The 15,392-nt window shown below is 59.9% G+C and overlaps 1 protein-coding gene across 1 annotated transcript in view; it reads right to left on the minus strand.

Moving 5' to 3' along the window:
- LOC148133811 (protein FAM83E-like) overlaps nucleotides 1–2,253 on the minus strand; it is a 2,366-nt gene extending 113 nt beyond the window's left edge. Inside the window, exons 1-2 of the mRNA XM_087985741.1 lie at nucleotides 1,787–2,253; nucleotides 1–104 (exon numbers count right to left, since the gene is read on the minus strand). The exon at nucleotides 1–104 is cut by the window's left edge and continues 113 nt beyond it. Of these exons, the coding sequence (XP_087841867.1) occupies nucleotides 1–104; nucleotides 1,787–2,212 (530 nt within the window). The 5' untranslated portion in view covers nucleotides 2,213–2,253. The remainder of the gene's footprint in view (nucleotides 105–1,786) is intronic.
- Between the last annotated feature and the right edge of the window lie 13,139 nt (nucleotides 2,254–15,392).

Here is a 15,392-nt window from a genome sequence, read left to right on the forward strand (position 1 = left end):
GTCCTGGGGGCCCGGGGCTGGGCGGTAGTCTCTTCCTCCTTGAGCGCCCCTCGGTGCCGCATTAGTGTGGCCGCCGGTGTCGGGTGGACCTTGAAGTGGCGGGTCTGAGGGAGGAGGGTGGGGGAGAAAGAGAGGGACGGAGGGAGAGGTGAGACCACGCATCAGATACATCACATCGACTGTCCCCCCTTTATCAACCCTCCTCTAACTCTACATACATCACATCGACTGTCCCTCCTTTATCAACCCTCCTGTAACTCTACATACATCACATCGACTGTCCCCCCTTTATCAACCCTCCTCTAACTCTACATACATCACATCGACTGTCCCTCCTTTATCAACCCTCCTGTAACTCTACATACATCACATCGACTGCCCCCCTTTATCAACCCTCCTCTAACTCTACATACATCACATCGACTGTTCCCCCCCCTTTATCAACCCTCCTGTAACTCTAGATACATCACATCGACTGTCCCCCCTTTATCAACCCTCCTGTAACTCTAGATACATCACATCGACTGCCCCCTCTTTATCAACCCTCCTGTAACTCTAGATACACCACATCGACTGTCCCCCCCCTTTATCAACCCTCCTGTAACTCTACATACATCACATCGACTGCCCCCCTTTATCAACCCTCCTGTAACTCTAGATACACCACATCGACTGCCCCCTCTTTATCAACCCTCCTGTAACTCTAGATACATCACATCGACTGCCCCCTCTTTATCAACCCTCCTGTAACTCTAGATACACCACATCGACTGTCCCCCCTTTATCAACCCTCCTGTAACTCTACATACATCACATCGACTGCCCCCCCTTTATCAACCCTCCTGTAACTCTAGATACATCACATCGACTGCCCCGTTTATCAACCCTCCTGTAACTCTACATACATCACATCGACTGCCCCCCCTTTATCAACCCTCCTGTAACTCCAGATACATCACATCGACTGTCCCCCCCTTTATCAACCCTCCTGTAACTCTACATACATCACATCGACTGTCCCCCCCTTTATCAACTCTCCTGTAACTCTAGATACATCACATCGACTGTCCCCCCCTTTATCAACCCTCCCGTAACTCTAGATACATCACATCGACTGTCCCCCCCTTTATCAACCCTCCAGTAACTCTAGATAATCACATCGATGTCCCCCCTTTATCAACGCTCCTGTAACTCTACATACATCACATCAACTGTCCCCCCTTTATCAACCCTCCAGTAACTCTACATACATCACATCAACTGTCCCCCCTTTATCAACCCTCCTGTAACTCTAGATAATCACATCGACTGTCTCCCCTTTATCAACCCCCCTGTAACTCTAGATACATCACATCGACTGTCCCCCCCTTTATCAACCCTCCCGTAACTCTAGATACATCACATCGACTGTCCCCCCTTTATCAACCCTCCCGTAACTCTAGATACATCACATCGACTGTCCCCCCTTTATCAACCCTCCGTAACTCTAGATACATCACATCGACTGTCCCCCCTTTATCAACCCTCCTCTAACTCTACATACATCACATCGACTGTCCCCCCTTTATCAACCCTCCTGTAACTCTAGATACATCACATCGACTGCACATCCCTGGGCACTATGGGTAATTTAGCACGGCCAATCCCCCCACCCTAACCCGCACATCCCTGGGCACTATGGGTAATTTAGCACGGTCAATCCCCCCACCCTAACCCGCACATCCCTGGGCACCTAACCTCCCCCCCCCCCACCCACGGCCGTTCCCCCCCCCCCCCCGCTCCTTACCCTGGCGTCCTCGCCCAATTCCAGCAGGTCCTGGGTGGAGTTGGCGCCGAAGCTGGCGCCCGAGAACTGAGAGAGGGCCGAGAGGTCCCAGAGGGACTTGCTGGCCTTGGGCTGGGCGTGGTGGCCGCTGGCCGAGCGGCGGGCCCTCCGCATGACGTCGCTGAGCGCCTGGGCCGCCTCCGTGGTGCCCCGCGCCCCCCGCCAGTGCCCGGTGGGGGGGTCCCGGGTGCCCCGGACGGCCGGCAGCGGGGGGACCAGGGGCGTCCGGACGGCGGCCGCGGCTTCGGCGTGCGTCTCCTCCGCGGGGAGGCCGTTGAGCGCCGCGTCCGAGGCGGAGGCGTAGTCGGCAGGGCACAGAGGCCGGGACGCGGCGTACAGGGTGCGGAATTCCCGGTCGAACGAGTCCACCACTTGCCCGGTCAGCATGGTGACCAGGTTGCGGTCCAACCGGGCATCGGTCCAGGTGAAACTGTGCCAGGGTGGGCAGGGATTGGGGGGGAAGAGAGAAGGGGAGATCGGTTAGTCCCTCCGGTCGCCGGTCACTCCCCACTGCCGATGGTCACTCTACATCCCTGTCGGTCACTCTTCCAATCTCCAACGGTCACGCTCCATCGCCATCGGTCACTCCGCAACACCGTCGGTCACTCCGCAACACCGTCGGTCACTCCCCAACACCATCGGTCACTCCCCAACACCGTCGGTCACTCCGCAACACCGTCGGTCACTCCCCAACACCGTCGGTCACTCCGCAGCACCGTCGGTCACTCCGCAGCACCGTCGGTCACTCCCCAACACCATCGGTCACTCCGCAACACCGTCGGTCACTCCGCAACACCGTCGGTCACTCCCCAACACCGTCGGTCACTCCCCAACACCGTCGGTCACTCCGCAACACCGTCGGTCACTCCGCAACAACGTCGGTCACTCCACAGCACCGTCGGTCACTCCCCAACACCATCGGTCACTCCGCAGCACCGTCGGTCACTCCGCAACACCGTCGGTCACTCCCCAACACCGTCGGTCACTCTGCAACACCGTCGGTCACTCCACAACACCATCGGTCACTCCCCAACACCGTCGGTCACTCCCCAGCACCGTCGGTCACTCCCCAGCACCGTCGGTCACTCCGCAACACCGTCGGTCACTCCCCAGCACCGTCGGTCACTCCCCAACACCGTCGGTCACTCCGCAACACCGTCGGTCACTCCCCAGCACCGTCGGTCACTCCCCAACACCGTCGGTCACTCCGCAACACCGTCGGTCACTCCGCAACACCGTCGGTCACTCCCCAACACCGTCGGTCACTCCGCAACACCGTCGGTCACTCCCCAACACCGTCGGTCACTCCCCAACACCGTCGGTCACTCCGCAGCACCGTCGGTCACTCCGCAACACCGTCGGTCACTCCCCAACACCGTCGGTCACTCCGCAACACCGTCGGTCACTCCCCAACACCGTCGGTCACTCTGCAACACCGTCGGTCACTCCCCAACACCGTCAGTCACTCCCCAACACCGTCGGTCACTCCCCAACACCGTCGGTCACTCCGCAACACCGTCGGTCACTCCCCAACACCGTCGGTCACTCCGCAGCACCGTCGGTCACTCCGCAACACCGTCGGTCACTCCGCAACACCGTCGGTCACTCCCCAACACCGTCGCTCACTCCCCAACACCGTCGGTCACTCCACAACACCGTCGGTCACTCCCCAACACCGTCGGTCACTCCACAACACCGTCGGTCACTCCCCAACACCGTCGGTCACTCTCCAACACCGTCGGTCACTCCCCAACACCGTCGGTCACTCTCCAACACCGTCGGTCACTCCACAACACCGTCGGTCACTCCCCAACACCGTCGGTCACTCCCCAGCACCGTCGGTCACTCCCCAGCACCGTCGGTCACTCCGCAACACCGTCGGTCACTCCCCAACACCGTCGGTCACTCCCCAACACCGTCGGTCACTCCCCAGCACCGTCGGTCACTCCCCTACACCGTCGGTCACTCCGCAACACCGTCGGTCACTCCCCTACACCGTCGGTCACTCCCCAGCACCGTCGGTCACTCCCCAGCACCGTCGGTCACTCCCCAGCACCGTCGGTCACTCCCCAACACCGTCGGTCACTCCCCAACACCGTCGGTCACTCCGCAACACCATCGGTCACTCCCCTACACCGTCGGTCACTCCCCAACACCATCGGTCACTCCCCAACACCTTCGGTCACTCCGCAACACCGTCGGTCACTCCCCAGCACCGTCGGTCACTCCCCAACACCGTCGGTCACTCCCCAGCACCGTCGGTCACTCCCCAACACCGTCGGTCACTCCCCAGCACCGTCGGTCACTCCCCAACACCGTCGGTCACTCCCCAGCACCGTCGGTCACTCCCCAACACCGTCGGTCACTCCCCTACACCGTCGGTCACTCCCCAACACCGTCGATCACTCCCCAACACCGTCGGTCACTCCCCTACACTGTCGGTCACTCCACAACACCGTCGGTCACTCCGCAACACCGTCGGTCACTCCCCAACACCGTCGGTCACTCCCCAACACCGCCGGTCACTCCCCAACACCGTCGGTCACTCCCCTACACCGTCGGTCACTCCCCAACACCGTCGGTCACTCCCCAACACCGTCGGTCACTCCACAACACCGCCGGTCACTCCCCAACACCGTCGGTCACTCCCCAACACCGTCGGTCACTCCCCAGCACCGTCGGTCACTCCCCAACACCGTCGGTCACTCCCGGAGAGTGTCAGGGTGGGGGAGAGAGAGAGACGGAGAGTGTGAGGGTGGGGGGAAAGAGAGAGACGGAGAGTGTGAGGGTGGGGGGAAAGAGAGAGACGGAGAGTGTCAGGGTGGGGGAAAGAGAGAGACGGAGAGTGTCAGGGTGGGGGAAAGAGAGACGGAGAGTGTCAGGGTGGGGGGAAAGAGAGAGACGGAGAGTGTCAGGGTGGGGGAAAGAGAGAGACGGAGAGTGTCAGGGTGGGGGAAAGAGAGAGACGGAGAGTGTCAGGGTGGGGGAAAGAGAGAGACGGAGAGTGTCAGGGTGGGGGAAAGAGAGAGACGGAGAGTGTGAGGGTGGGGGAGAGAGAGAGACAGAGAGTGTCAGGGTGGGGGAGAGAGAGAGACGGAGAGTGTGAGGGTGGGGGAGAGAGAGAGACAGAGTGTGTCAGGGTGGGGGAAAGAGAGAGACGGAGAGTGTGAAGGTGGGGGTGAGAGAGAGACAGAGAGTGTCAGGGTGGGGGAGAGAGAGAGACGGAGAGTGTGAAGGTGGGGGTGAGAGAGAGACAGAGAGTGTCAGGGTGGGGGAAAGAGAGAGACGGAGAGTGTGAGGGGGAGAGAGAGAGACGGAGAGTGTCAGGGTGGGGGAAAGAGAGAGACGGAGAGTGTCAGGGTGGGGGGAAAGAGAGAGACGGAGAGTGTCAGGGTGGGGGAAAGAGAGAGACGGAGAGTGTCAGGGTGGGGGGAAAGAGAGAGACGGAGAGTGTCAGGGTGGGGGGAAAGAGAGAGACGGAGAGTGTCAGGGTGGGGGGAAAGAGAGAGACGGAGAGTGTCAGGGTGGGGGAAAGAGAGAGACGGAGAGTGTCAGGGTGGGGGAAAGAGAGAGACGGAGAGTGTCAGGGTGGGGGAAAGAGAGAGACGGAGAGTGTCAGGGTGGGGGAAAGAGAGAGACGGAGAGTGTCAGGGTGGGGGGAAAGAGAGAGACGGAGAGTGTGAGGGTGGGGGAGAGAGAGAGACGGAGAGTGTCAGGGTGGGGGAAAGAGAGAGACGGAGAGTGTGAGGGTGGGGGAGAGAGAGAGACGGAGAGTGTCAGGGTGGGGGGAGAGAGAGACGGAGAGTGTCAGGGTGGGGGGAGAGAGAGACGGAGAGTGTCAGGGTGGGGGGAAAGAGAGAGACGGAGAGTGTCAGGGTGGGGGAAAGAGAGAGACGGAGAGTGTCAGGGTGGGGGGAAAGAGAGAGAGAGATGGAGAGTGTCAGGGTGGGTGAGAGAGAGAGAGACGGAGAGTGTCAGGGTGGGGGAAAGAGAGAGACGGAGAGTGTCAGGGTGGGGGAAAGAGAGAGACGGAGAGTGTCAGGGTGGGGGAAAGAGAGAGACGGAGAGTGTCAGGGTGGGGGAAAGAGAGAGACGGAGAGTGTCAGGGTGGGGGGAAAGAGAGAGAGAGATGGAGAGTGTCAGGGTGGGGGAGAGAGAGAGAGACGGAGAGTGTCAGGGTGGGGGAAAGAGAGAGACGGAGAGTGTCAGGGTGGGGGAAAGAGAGAGATGGAGAGTGTCAGGGTGGGAGAGAGAGAGAGAGACGGAGAGTGTCAGGGTGGGGGAAAGAGAGAGACGGAGAGTGTCAGGGTGGGAGAGAGAGAGAGACGGAGAGTGTCAGGGTGGGGGAAAGAGAGAGACGGAGAGTGTCAGGGTGGGGGAAAGAGAGAGACGGAGAGTGTCAGGGTGGGGGAAAGAGAGAGACGGAGAGTGTCAGGGTGGGGGGAAAGAGAGAGACGGAGAGTGTCAGGGTGGGGGAAAGAGAGAGACGGAGAGTGTCAGGGTGGGGGAAAGAGAGAGACGGAGAGTGTCAGGGTGGGGGAAAGAGAGAGACGGAGAGTGTGAGGGTGGGGGAGAGAGAGAGACGGAGAGTGTCAGGGTGGGGGGAAAGAGAGAGACGGAGAGTGTCAGGGTGGGAGAGAGAGAGACGGAGAGTGTCAGGGTGGGGGAAAGAGAGAGACGGAGAGTGTCAGGGTGGGGGAAAGAGAGACGGAGAGTGTCAGGGTGGGGGAAAGAGAGAGACGGAGAGTGTCAGGGTGGGGGGAGAGAGAGAGACGGAGAGTGTCAGGGTGGGGGAAAGAGAGAGACGGAGAGTGTCAGGGTGGGGGGAAAGAGAGAGACGGAGAGTGTCAGGGTGGGGGAAAGAGAGAGACGGAGAGTGTCAGGGTGGTGGAAAGAGAGAGACGGAGAGTGTCAGGGTGGGGGAAAGAGAGAGACGGAGAGTGTGAGGGTGGGGGAGAGAGAGAGACGGAGAGTGTCAGGGTGGGGGAAAGAGAGAGACGGAGAGTGTCAGGGTGGGAGAGAGAGAGACGGAGAGTGTCAGGGTGGGGGGAAAGAGAGAGACGGAGAGTGTGAGGGTGGGGGAAAGAGAGAGACGGAGAGTGTCAGGGTGGGGGAAAGAGAGAGACGGAGAGTGTCAGGGTGGGGGAAAGAGAGAGACGGAGAGTGTCAGGGTGGGGGAAAGAGAGACGGAGAGTGTCAGGGTGGGGGAAAGAGAGAGACGGAGAGTGTCAGGGTGGGGGAAAGAGAGAGACGGAGAGTGTCAGGGTGGGGGAAAGAGAGAGACGGAGAGTGTCAGGGTGGGGGAAAGAGAGAGACGGAGAGTGTCAGGGTGGGGGAAAGAGATAGACGGAGAGTGTCAGGGTGGGGGAAAGAGAGAGATGTAGAGTGTCAGGGTGGGAGAGAGAGAGAGAGACGGAGAGTGTCAGGGTGGGGGAAAGAGAGAGACGGAGAGTGTCAGGGTGGGGGAAAGAGAGAGACGGAGAGTGTCAGGGTGGGGGAAAGTGAGAGACGGAGAGTGTCAGGGTGGGAGAGAGAGAGAGAGACGGAGAGTGTCAGGGTGGGGGAAAGAGAGACGGAGAGTGTCAGGGTGGGAGAGAGAGAGAGAGACGGAGAGTGTCAGGGTGGGGGAAAGAGAGAGACGGAGAGTGTCAGGGTGGGAGAGAGAGAGAGACGGAGAGTGTGAGGGTGGGGGAAAGAGAGAGACGGAGAGTGTCAGGGTGGGGGGAGAGAGAGAGACGGAGAGTGTCAGGGTGGGGGAAAGAGAGAGACGGAGAGTGTCAGGGTGGGGGAAAGAGAGAGACGGAGAGTGTCAGGGTGGGGGAAAGAGAGAGACGGAGAGTGTCAGGGTGGGGGAAAGAGAGAGACGGAGAGTGTCAGGGTGGGGGGAAAGAGAGAGACGGAGAGTGTCAGGGTGGGGGAAAGAGAGAGACGGAGAGTGTGAGGGTGGGGGGAAAGAGAGAGACGGAGAGTGTGAGGGTGGGGGATAGAGAGAGACGGAGAGTGTCAGGGTGGGGGAAAGAGAGAGACGGAGAGTGTCAGGGTGGGGGAAAGAGAGACGGAGAGTGTCAGGGTGGGGGAAAGAGAGAGACGGAGAGTGTCAGGGTGGGGGAAAGAGAGAGACGGAGAGTGTCAGGGTGGGGGAAAGAGAGAGACGGAGAGTGTCAGGGTGGGGGAAAGAGAGAGACGGAGAGTGTCAGGGTGGGGGGAAAGAGAGAGACGGAGAGTGTCAGGGTGGGGGGAAAGAGAGAGACGGAGAGTGTCAGGGTGGGGGGAAAGAGATAGACGGAGAGTGTGAGGGTGGGGGGAAAGAGAGAGACGGAGAGTGTCAGGGTGGGGGGAAAGAGAGAGACGGAGAGTGTCAGGGTGGGGGGAAAGAGAGAGACGGAGAGTGTCAGGGTGGGGGAGAGAGAGAGACGGAGAGTGTCAGGGTGGGGGAAAGAGAGAGACGGAGAGTGTCAGGGTGGGGGAGAGAGAGAGACGGAGAGTGTCAGGGTGGGGGAAAGAGAGAGACGGAGAGTGTCAGGGTGGGGGAAAGAGAGAGACGGAGAGTGTCAGGGTGGGGGAAAGAGAGAGACGGAGAGTGTCAGGGTGGGGGGAGAGAGAGAGACGGAGAGTGTCAGGGTGGGGGGAAGAGAGAGACGGAGAGTGTCAGGGTGGGGGAAAGAGAGAGACGGAGAGTGTGAGGGTGGGGGGAAAGAGAGAGACGGAGAGTGTCAGGGTGGGGGAGAGAGAGAGACGGAGAGTGTCAGGGTGGGGGGAAAGAGAGAGACGGAGAGTGTCAGGGTGGGGGAAAGAGTGAGACGGAGAGTGGTAGGGTGGGGGAAAGAGAGAGACGGAGAGTGTGAGGGTGGGGGAAAGAGAGAGACGGAGATTGTCAGGGTGGGGGAAAGAGAGAGACGGAGAGTGTGAGGGTAGGGGAAAGAGAGAGACGGAGAGTGTCAGGGTGGGGGGAAAGAGAGAGACGGAGAGTGGCAGGGTGGGGGAAAGAGAGAGACGGAGAGTGTGAGGGTGGGGGAAAGAGAGAGACGGAGAGTGTGAGGGTGGGGGAAAGAGAGAGACGGAGAGTGTGAGGGTGGGGGAAAGAGAGAGACGGAGAGTGTGAGGGTAGGGGAAAGAGAGAGACGGAGAGTGTCAGGGTGGGGGAAACAGAGAGACGGAGAGTGTCAGTGTGGGGGAAAGAGAGAGACGGAGATTGTCAGGGTGGGGGAAAGAGAGAGACGGAGAGTGTCAGGGTGGGGGAAAGAGAGAGACGGAGAGTGTCAGGGTGGGGGAAAGAGAGGGAGACGGAGAGTGTCAGGGTGGGAGAGAGAGAGAGACGGAGAGTGTCAGGGTGGGGGAAAGAGAGAGACGGAGAGTGTCAGGGTGGGGGAAAGAGAGACGGAGATTGTCAGGGTGGGGGAAAGAGAGAGACGGAGAGTGTGAGGGTGGGGGAAAGAGAGAGACGGAGAGTGTCAGGGTGGGGGGAGAGAGAGAGACGGAGAGTGTCAGGGTGGGGGAAAGAGAGAGACGGAGAGTGTCAGGGTGGGGGAAAGAGAGAGACGGAGAGTGTCAGGGTGGGGGAAAGAGAGAGACGGAGAGTGTCAGGGTGGGGGGAAAGAGAGAGACGGAGAGTGTCAGGGTGGGGGAAAGAGAGAGACGGAGAGTGTCAGGGTGGGGGAAAGAGAGAGACGGAGAGTGTCAGGGTGGGGGAAAGAGAGAGACGGAGAGTGTGAGGGTGGGGGAGAGAGAGAGACGGAGAGTGTCAGGGTGTGGGGAAAGAGAGAGACGGAGAGTGTCAGGGTGGGAGAGAGAGAGACGGAGAGTGTCAGGGTGGGGGGAAAGAGAGAGACGGAGAGTGTGAGGGTGGGGGAAAGAGAGAGACGGAGAGTGTCAGGGTGGGGGAAAGAGAGAGACGGAGAGTGTCAGGGTGGGGGAAAGAGAGACGGAGAGTGTCAGGGTGGGGGAAAGAGAGAGACGGAGAGTGTCAGGGTGGGGGGAGAGAGAGAGACGGAGAGTGTCAGGGTGGGGGAAAGAGAGAGACGGAGAGTGTCAGGGTGGGGGGAAAGAGAGAGACGGAGAGTGTCAGGGTGGGGGAAAGAGAGAGACGGAGAGTGTCAGGGTGGGGGAAAGAGAGAGACGGAGAGTGTCAGGGTGGGGGAAAGAGAGAGACGGAGAGTGTGAGGGTGGGGGAGAGAGAGAGACGGAGAGTGTCAGGGTGGGGGGAAAGAGAGAGACGGAGAGTGTCAGGGTGGGGAGAGAGAGAGACGGAGAGTGTCAGGGTGGGGGGAAAGAGAGAGACGGAGAGTGTGAGGGTGGGGGAAAGAGAGAGACGGAGAGTGTCAGGGTGGGGGAAAGAGAGAGACGGAGAGTGTCAGGGTGGGGGAAAGAGAGACGGAGAGTGTCAGGGTGGGGGAAAGAGAGAGACGGAGAGTGTCAGGGTGGGGGAAAAAGAGAGACGGAGAGTGTCAGGGTGGGGGAAAGAGAGAGACGGAGAGTGTCAGGGTGGGGGAAAGAGAGAGACGGAGAGTGTCAGGGTGGGGGAAAGAGAGAGACGGAGAGTGTCAGGGTGGGGGAAAGAGAGAGATGGAGAGTGTCAGGGTGGGAGAGAGAGAGAGAGACGGAGAGTGTCAGGGTGGGGGAAAGAGAGAGACGGAGAGTGTCAGGGTGGGGGAAAGAGAGAGACGGAGAGTGTCAGGGTGGGGGAAAGTGAGAGACGGAGAGTGTCAGGGTGGGAGAGAGAGAGAGAGACGGAGAGTGTCAGGGTGGGGGAAAGAGAGAGACGGAGAGTGTCAGGGTGGGAGAGAGAGAGAGAGACGGAGAGTGTCAGGGTGGGGGAAAGAGAGAGACGGAGAGTGTGAGGGTGGGGGAAAGAGAGAGACGGAGAGTGTGAGGGTGGGGGAAAGAGAGAGACGGAGAGTGTGAGGGTGGGGGAAAGGGAGAGACGGAGAGTGTCAGGGTGGGGGGAAAGAGAGAGACGGAGAGTGTCAGGGTGGGGGAGAGAGAGAGACGGAGAGTGTCAGGGTGGGGGAAAGAGAGAGACGGAGAGTGTCAGGGTGGGGGAAAGAGAGAGACGGAGATTGTGAGGGTGGGGGAAAGGGAGAGACGGAGAGTGTGAGGGTGGGGGAAAGAGCGAGACGGAGAGTGTGAGGGTGGGGGGAGAGAGAGAAACGGAGAGTGTGAGGGTGGGGGGAAGAGAGAGACGGAGAGTGTCAGGGTGGGGGAGAGAGAGAGACGGAGAGTGTCAGGGTGGGGGAGAGAGAGAGACGGAGAGTGTCAGGGTGGGGGGAGAGAGAGAGACGGAGAGTGTCAGGGTGGGGGAAAGAGAGAGACGGAGAGTGTCAGGGTGGGGGGAAAGAGAGAGACGGAGAGTGTCAGGGTGGGGGAAAGAGAGAGACGGAGAGTGTCAGGGTGGGGGGAAAGAGAGAGACGGAGAGTGTCAGGGTGGGGGGAAAGAGAGAGACGGAGAGTGTCAGGGTGGGGGGAAAGAGAGAGACGGAGAGTGTCAGGGTGGGGGAAAGAGAGAGACGGAGAGTGTCAGGGTGGGGGAAAGAGAGAGACGGAGAGTGTCAGGGTGGGGGAAAGAGAGAGACGGAGAGTGTCAGGGTGGGGGAAAGAGAGAGACGGAGAGTGTCAGGGTGGGGGGAAAGAGAGAGACGGAGAGTGTGAGGGTGGGGGAGAGAGAGAGACGGAGAGTGTCAGGGTGGGGGAAAGAGAGAGACGGAGAGTGTGAGGGTGGGGGAGAGAGAGAGACGGAGAGTGTCAGGGTGGGGGGAGAGAGAGACGGAGAGTGTCAGGGTGGGGGGAGAGAGAGACGGAGAGTGTCAGGGTGGGGGAAAGAGAGAGACGGAGAGTGTCAGGGTGGGGGAAAGAGAGAGACGGAGAGTGTCAGGGTGGGGGGAAAGAGAGAGAGAGATGGAGAGTGTCAGGGTGGGTGAGAGAGAGAGAGACGGAGAGTGTCAGGGTGGGGGAAAGAGAGAGACGGAGAGTGTCAGGGTGGGGGAAAGAGAGAGACGGAGAGTGTCAGGGTGGGGGAAAGAGAGAGACGGAGAGTGTCAGGGTGGGGGGAAAGAGAGAGAGAGATGGAGAGTGTCAGGGTGGGGGAGAGAGAGAGAGACGGAGAGTGTCAGGGTGGGGGAAAGAGAGAGACGGAGAGTGTCAGGGTGGGGGAAAGAGAGAGATGGAGAGTGTCAGGGTGGGAGAGAGAGAGAGAGACGGAGAGTGTCAGGGTGGGGGAAAGAGAGAGACGGAGAGTGTCAGGGTGGGAGAGAGAGAGAGACGGAGAGTGTCAGGGTGGGGGAAAGAGAGAGACGGAGAGTGTCAGGGTGGGGGAAAGAGAGAGATGGAGAGTGTCAGGGTGGGAGAGAGAGAGAGAGACGGAGAGTGTCAGGGTGGGGGAAAGAGAGAGACGGAGAGTGTCAGGGTGGGGGAAAGAGAGAGACGGAGAGTGTCAGGGTGGGAGAGAGAGAGAGAGACGGAGAGTGTCAGGGTGGGGGGAAAGAGAGAGACGGAGAGTGTCAGGGTGGGGGAAAGAGAGAGACGGAGAGTGTCAGGGTGGGAGAGAGAGAGAGACGGAGAGTGTCAGGGTGGGGGAAAGAGAGAGACGGAGAGTGTCAGGGTGGGGGAAAGAGAGAGATGGAGAGTGTCAGGGTGGGAGAGAGAGAGAGAGACGGAGAGTGTCAGGGTGGGGGAAAGAGAGAGACGGAGAGTGTCAGGGTGGGGGAAAGAGAGAGACGGAGAGTGTCAGGGTGGGAGAGAGAGAGAGAGACGGAGAGTGTCAGGGTGGGGGAAAGAGATAGACGGAGAGTGTGAGGGTGGGGGAAAGAGAGAGACGGAGAGTGTCAGGGTGGGGGAAAGAGAGAGACGGAGAGTGTCAGGGTGGGAGAGAGAGAGAGAGACGGAGAGTGTCAGGGTGGGGGAAAGAGAGAGACGGAGAGTGTCAGGGTGGGGGAAAGAGAGAGACGGAGAGTGTCAGGGTGGGGAGAGAGAGAGACGGAGAGTGTCAGGGTGGGGGGAAAGAGAGAGACGGAGAGTGTGAGGGTGGGGGAAAGAGAGAGACGGAGAGTGTCAGGGTGGGGGGAGAGAGAGAGAGACGGAGAGTGTCAGGGTGGGGGAAAGAGAGAGACGGAGAGTGTCAGGGTGGGGGAAAGAGAGAGACGGAGAGTGTCAGGGTGGGGGAAAGAGAGAGACGGAGAGTGTCAGGGTGGGGGGAAAGAGAGAGACGGAGAGTGTCAGGGTGGGGGAAAGAGAGAGACGGAGAGTGTCAGGGTGGGGAAAGAGAGAGACGGAGAGTGTCAGGGTGGGGGGAAAGAGAGAGACGGAGAGTGTGAGGGTGGGGGAGGAGAGAGAGACGGAGAGTGTCAGGGTGGGGGGAAAGAGAGAGACGGAGAGTGTCAGGGTGGGGAGAGAGAGAGACGGAGAGTGTCAGGGTGGGGGAAAGAGAGAGACGGAGAGTGTCAGGGTGGGGGAAAGAGAGACGGAGAGTGTCAGGGTGGGGGAAAGAGAGAGACGGAGAGTGTCAGGGTGGGGGAGAGAGAGAGACGGAGAGTGTCAGGGTGGGGGAAAGAGAGAGACGGAGAGTGTCAGGGTGGGGGAAAGAGAGAGACGGAGAGTGTCAGGGTGGGGGAAAGAGAGAGACGGAGAGTGTCAGGGTGGGGGAAAGAGAGAGACGGAGAGTGTCAGGGTGGGGGGAAAGAGAGAGACGGAGAGTGTCAGGGTGGGGGAAAGAGAGAGACGGAGAGTGTGAGGGTGGGGGGAAGAGAGAGACGGAGAGTGTCAGGGTGGGGGGAAAGAGAGAGACGGAGAGTGTCAGGGTGGGGGGAAAGAGAGAGACGGAGAGTGTCAGGGTGGGGGAAAGAGAGAGACGGAGAGTGTCAGGGTGGGGGAAAGAGAGAGACGGAGAGTGTCAGGGTGGGGGAAAGAGAGAGACGGAGAGTGTCAGGGTGGGGAAAGAGAGAGACGGAGAGTGTCAGGGTGGGGGAAAGAGATAGACGGAGAGTGTCAGGGTGGGGGAAAGAGAGAGATGAGAGTGTCAGGGTGGGAGAGAGAGAGAGACGGAGAGTGTCAGGGTGGGGGAAAGAGAGAGACGGAGAGTGTCAGGGTGGGGGAAAGAGAGAGACGGAGAGTGTCAGGGTGGGGAAAGTGAGAGACGGAGAGTGTCAGGGTGGGAGAGAGAGAGAGAGACGGAGAGTGTCAGGGTGGGGAAAGAGAGACGGAGAGTGTCAGGGTGGGAGAGAGAGAGAGAGACGGAGAGTGTCAGGGTGGGGAAAGAGAGAGACGGAGAGTGTCAGGGTGGGGAGAGAGAGAGACGGAGAGTGTGAGGTGGGGGAAAGAGAGAGACGGAGAGTGTCAGGGTGGGGGAGAGAGAGAGACGGAGAGTGTCAGGGTGGGGGAAAGAGAGAGACGGAGAGTGTCAGGGTGGGGGAAAGAGAGAGACGGAGAGTGTCAGGGTGGGGGAAAGAGAGAGACGGAGAGTGTCAGGGTGGGGGAAAGAGAGAGACGGAGAGTGTCAGGGTGGGGGGAAAGAGAGAGACGGAGAGTGTCAGGGTGGGGGAAAGAGAGAGACGGAGAGTGTCAGGGTGGGGGAAAGAGAGAGACGGAGAGTGTGAGGGTGGGGGATAGAGAGAGACGGAGAGTGTCAGGGTGGGGGAAAGAGAGAGACGGAGAGTGTCAGGGTGGGGGAAAGAGAGACGGAGAGTGTCAGGGTGGGGAAAGAGAGAGACGGAGAGTGTCAGGGTGGGGGAAAGAGAGAGACGGAGAGTGTCAGGGTGGGGGAAAGAGAGAGACGGAGAGTGTCAGGGTGGGGGAAAGAGAGAGACGGAGAGTGTCAGGGTGGGGGAAAGAGAGAGACGGAGAGTGTCAGGGTGGGGGGAAAGAGAGAGACGGAGAGTGTCAGGGTGGGGGAAAGAGAGAGACGGAGAGTGTGAGGGTGGGGGAAAGAGAGAGACGGAGAGTGTCAGGGTGGGGGGAAAGAGAGAGACGAGAGTGTAGGGTGGGGGGAAAGAGAGAGACGGAGAGTGTCAGGGTGGGGGAGAGAGAGAGACGGAGAGTGTCAGGGTGGGGGAAAGAGAGAGACGGAGAGTGTCAGGGTGGGGGAGAGAGAGAGACGGAGAGTGTCAGGGTGGGGGAAAGAGAGAGACGGAGAGTGTCAGGGTGGGGGAAGAGAGAGACGGAGAGTGTCAGGGTGGGGGAAAGAGAGAGACGGAGAGTGTCAGGGTGGGGGGAGAAGAGAGAGACGGAGAGTGTCAGGGTGGGGGGAAGAGAGAGACGGAGAGTGTCAGGGTGGGGGAAAGAGAGAGACGGAGAGTGTGAGGGTGGGGGAAAGAGAGAGACGGAGAGTGTCAGGGTGGGGGAGAGAGAGAGACGGAGAGTGTCAGGGTGGGGGGAAAGAGAGAGACGGAGAGTGTCAGGGTGGGGGAAAGAGTGAGACGGAGAGTGGTAGGGTGGGGGAAAGAGAGAGACGGAGAGTGTGAGGGTGGGGGAAAGAGAGAGACGGAGATTGTCAGGGTGGGGGAAAGAGAGAGACCGGAGAGTGTGAGGGTAGGGGAAAGAGAGAGACGGAGAGTGTCAGGGTGGGGGGAAAGAGAGAGAC

The sequence above is a fragment of the Chiloscyllium plagiosum genome, unplaced genomic scaffold (genome assembly GCF_037043375.1).
Source record: "Chiloscyllium plagiosum isolate Xiang-an unplaced genomic scaffold, Cpla_swu_hap1 HiC_scaffold_197, whole genome shotgun sequence".
NCBI lineage: Eukaryota > Metazoa > Chordata > Chondrichthyes > Orectolobiformes > Hemiscylliidae > Chiloscyllium > Chiloscyllium plagiosum.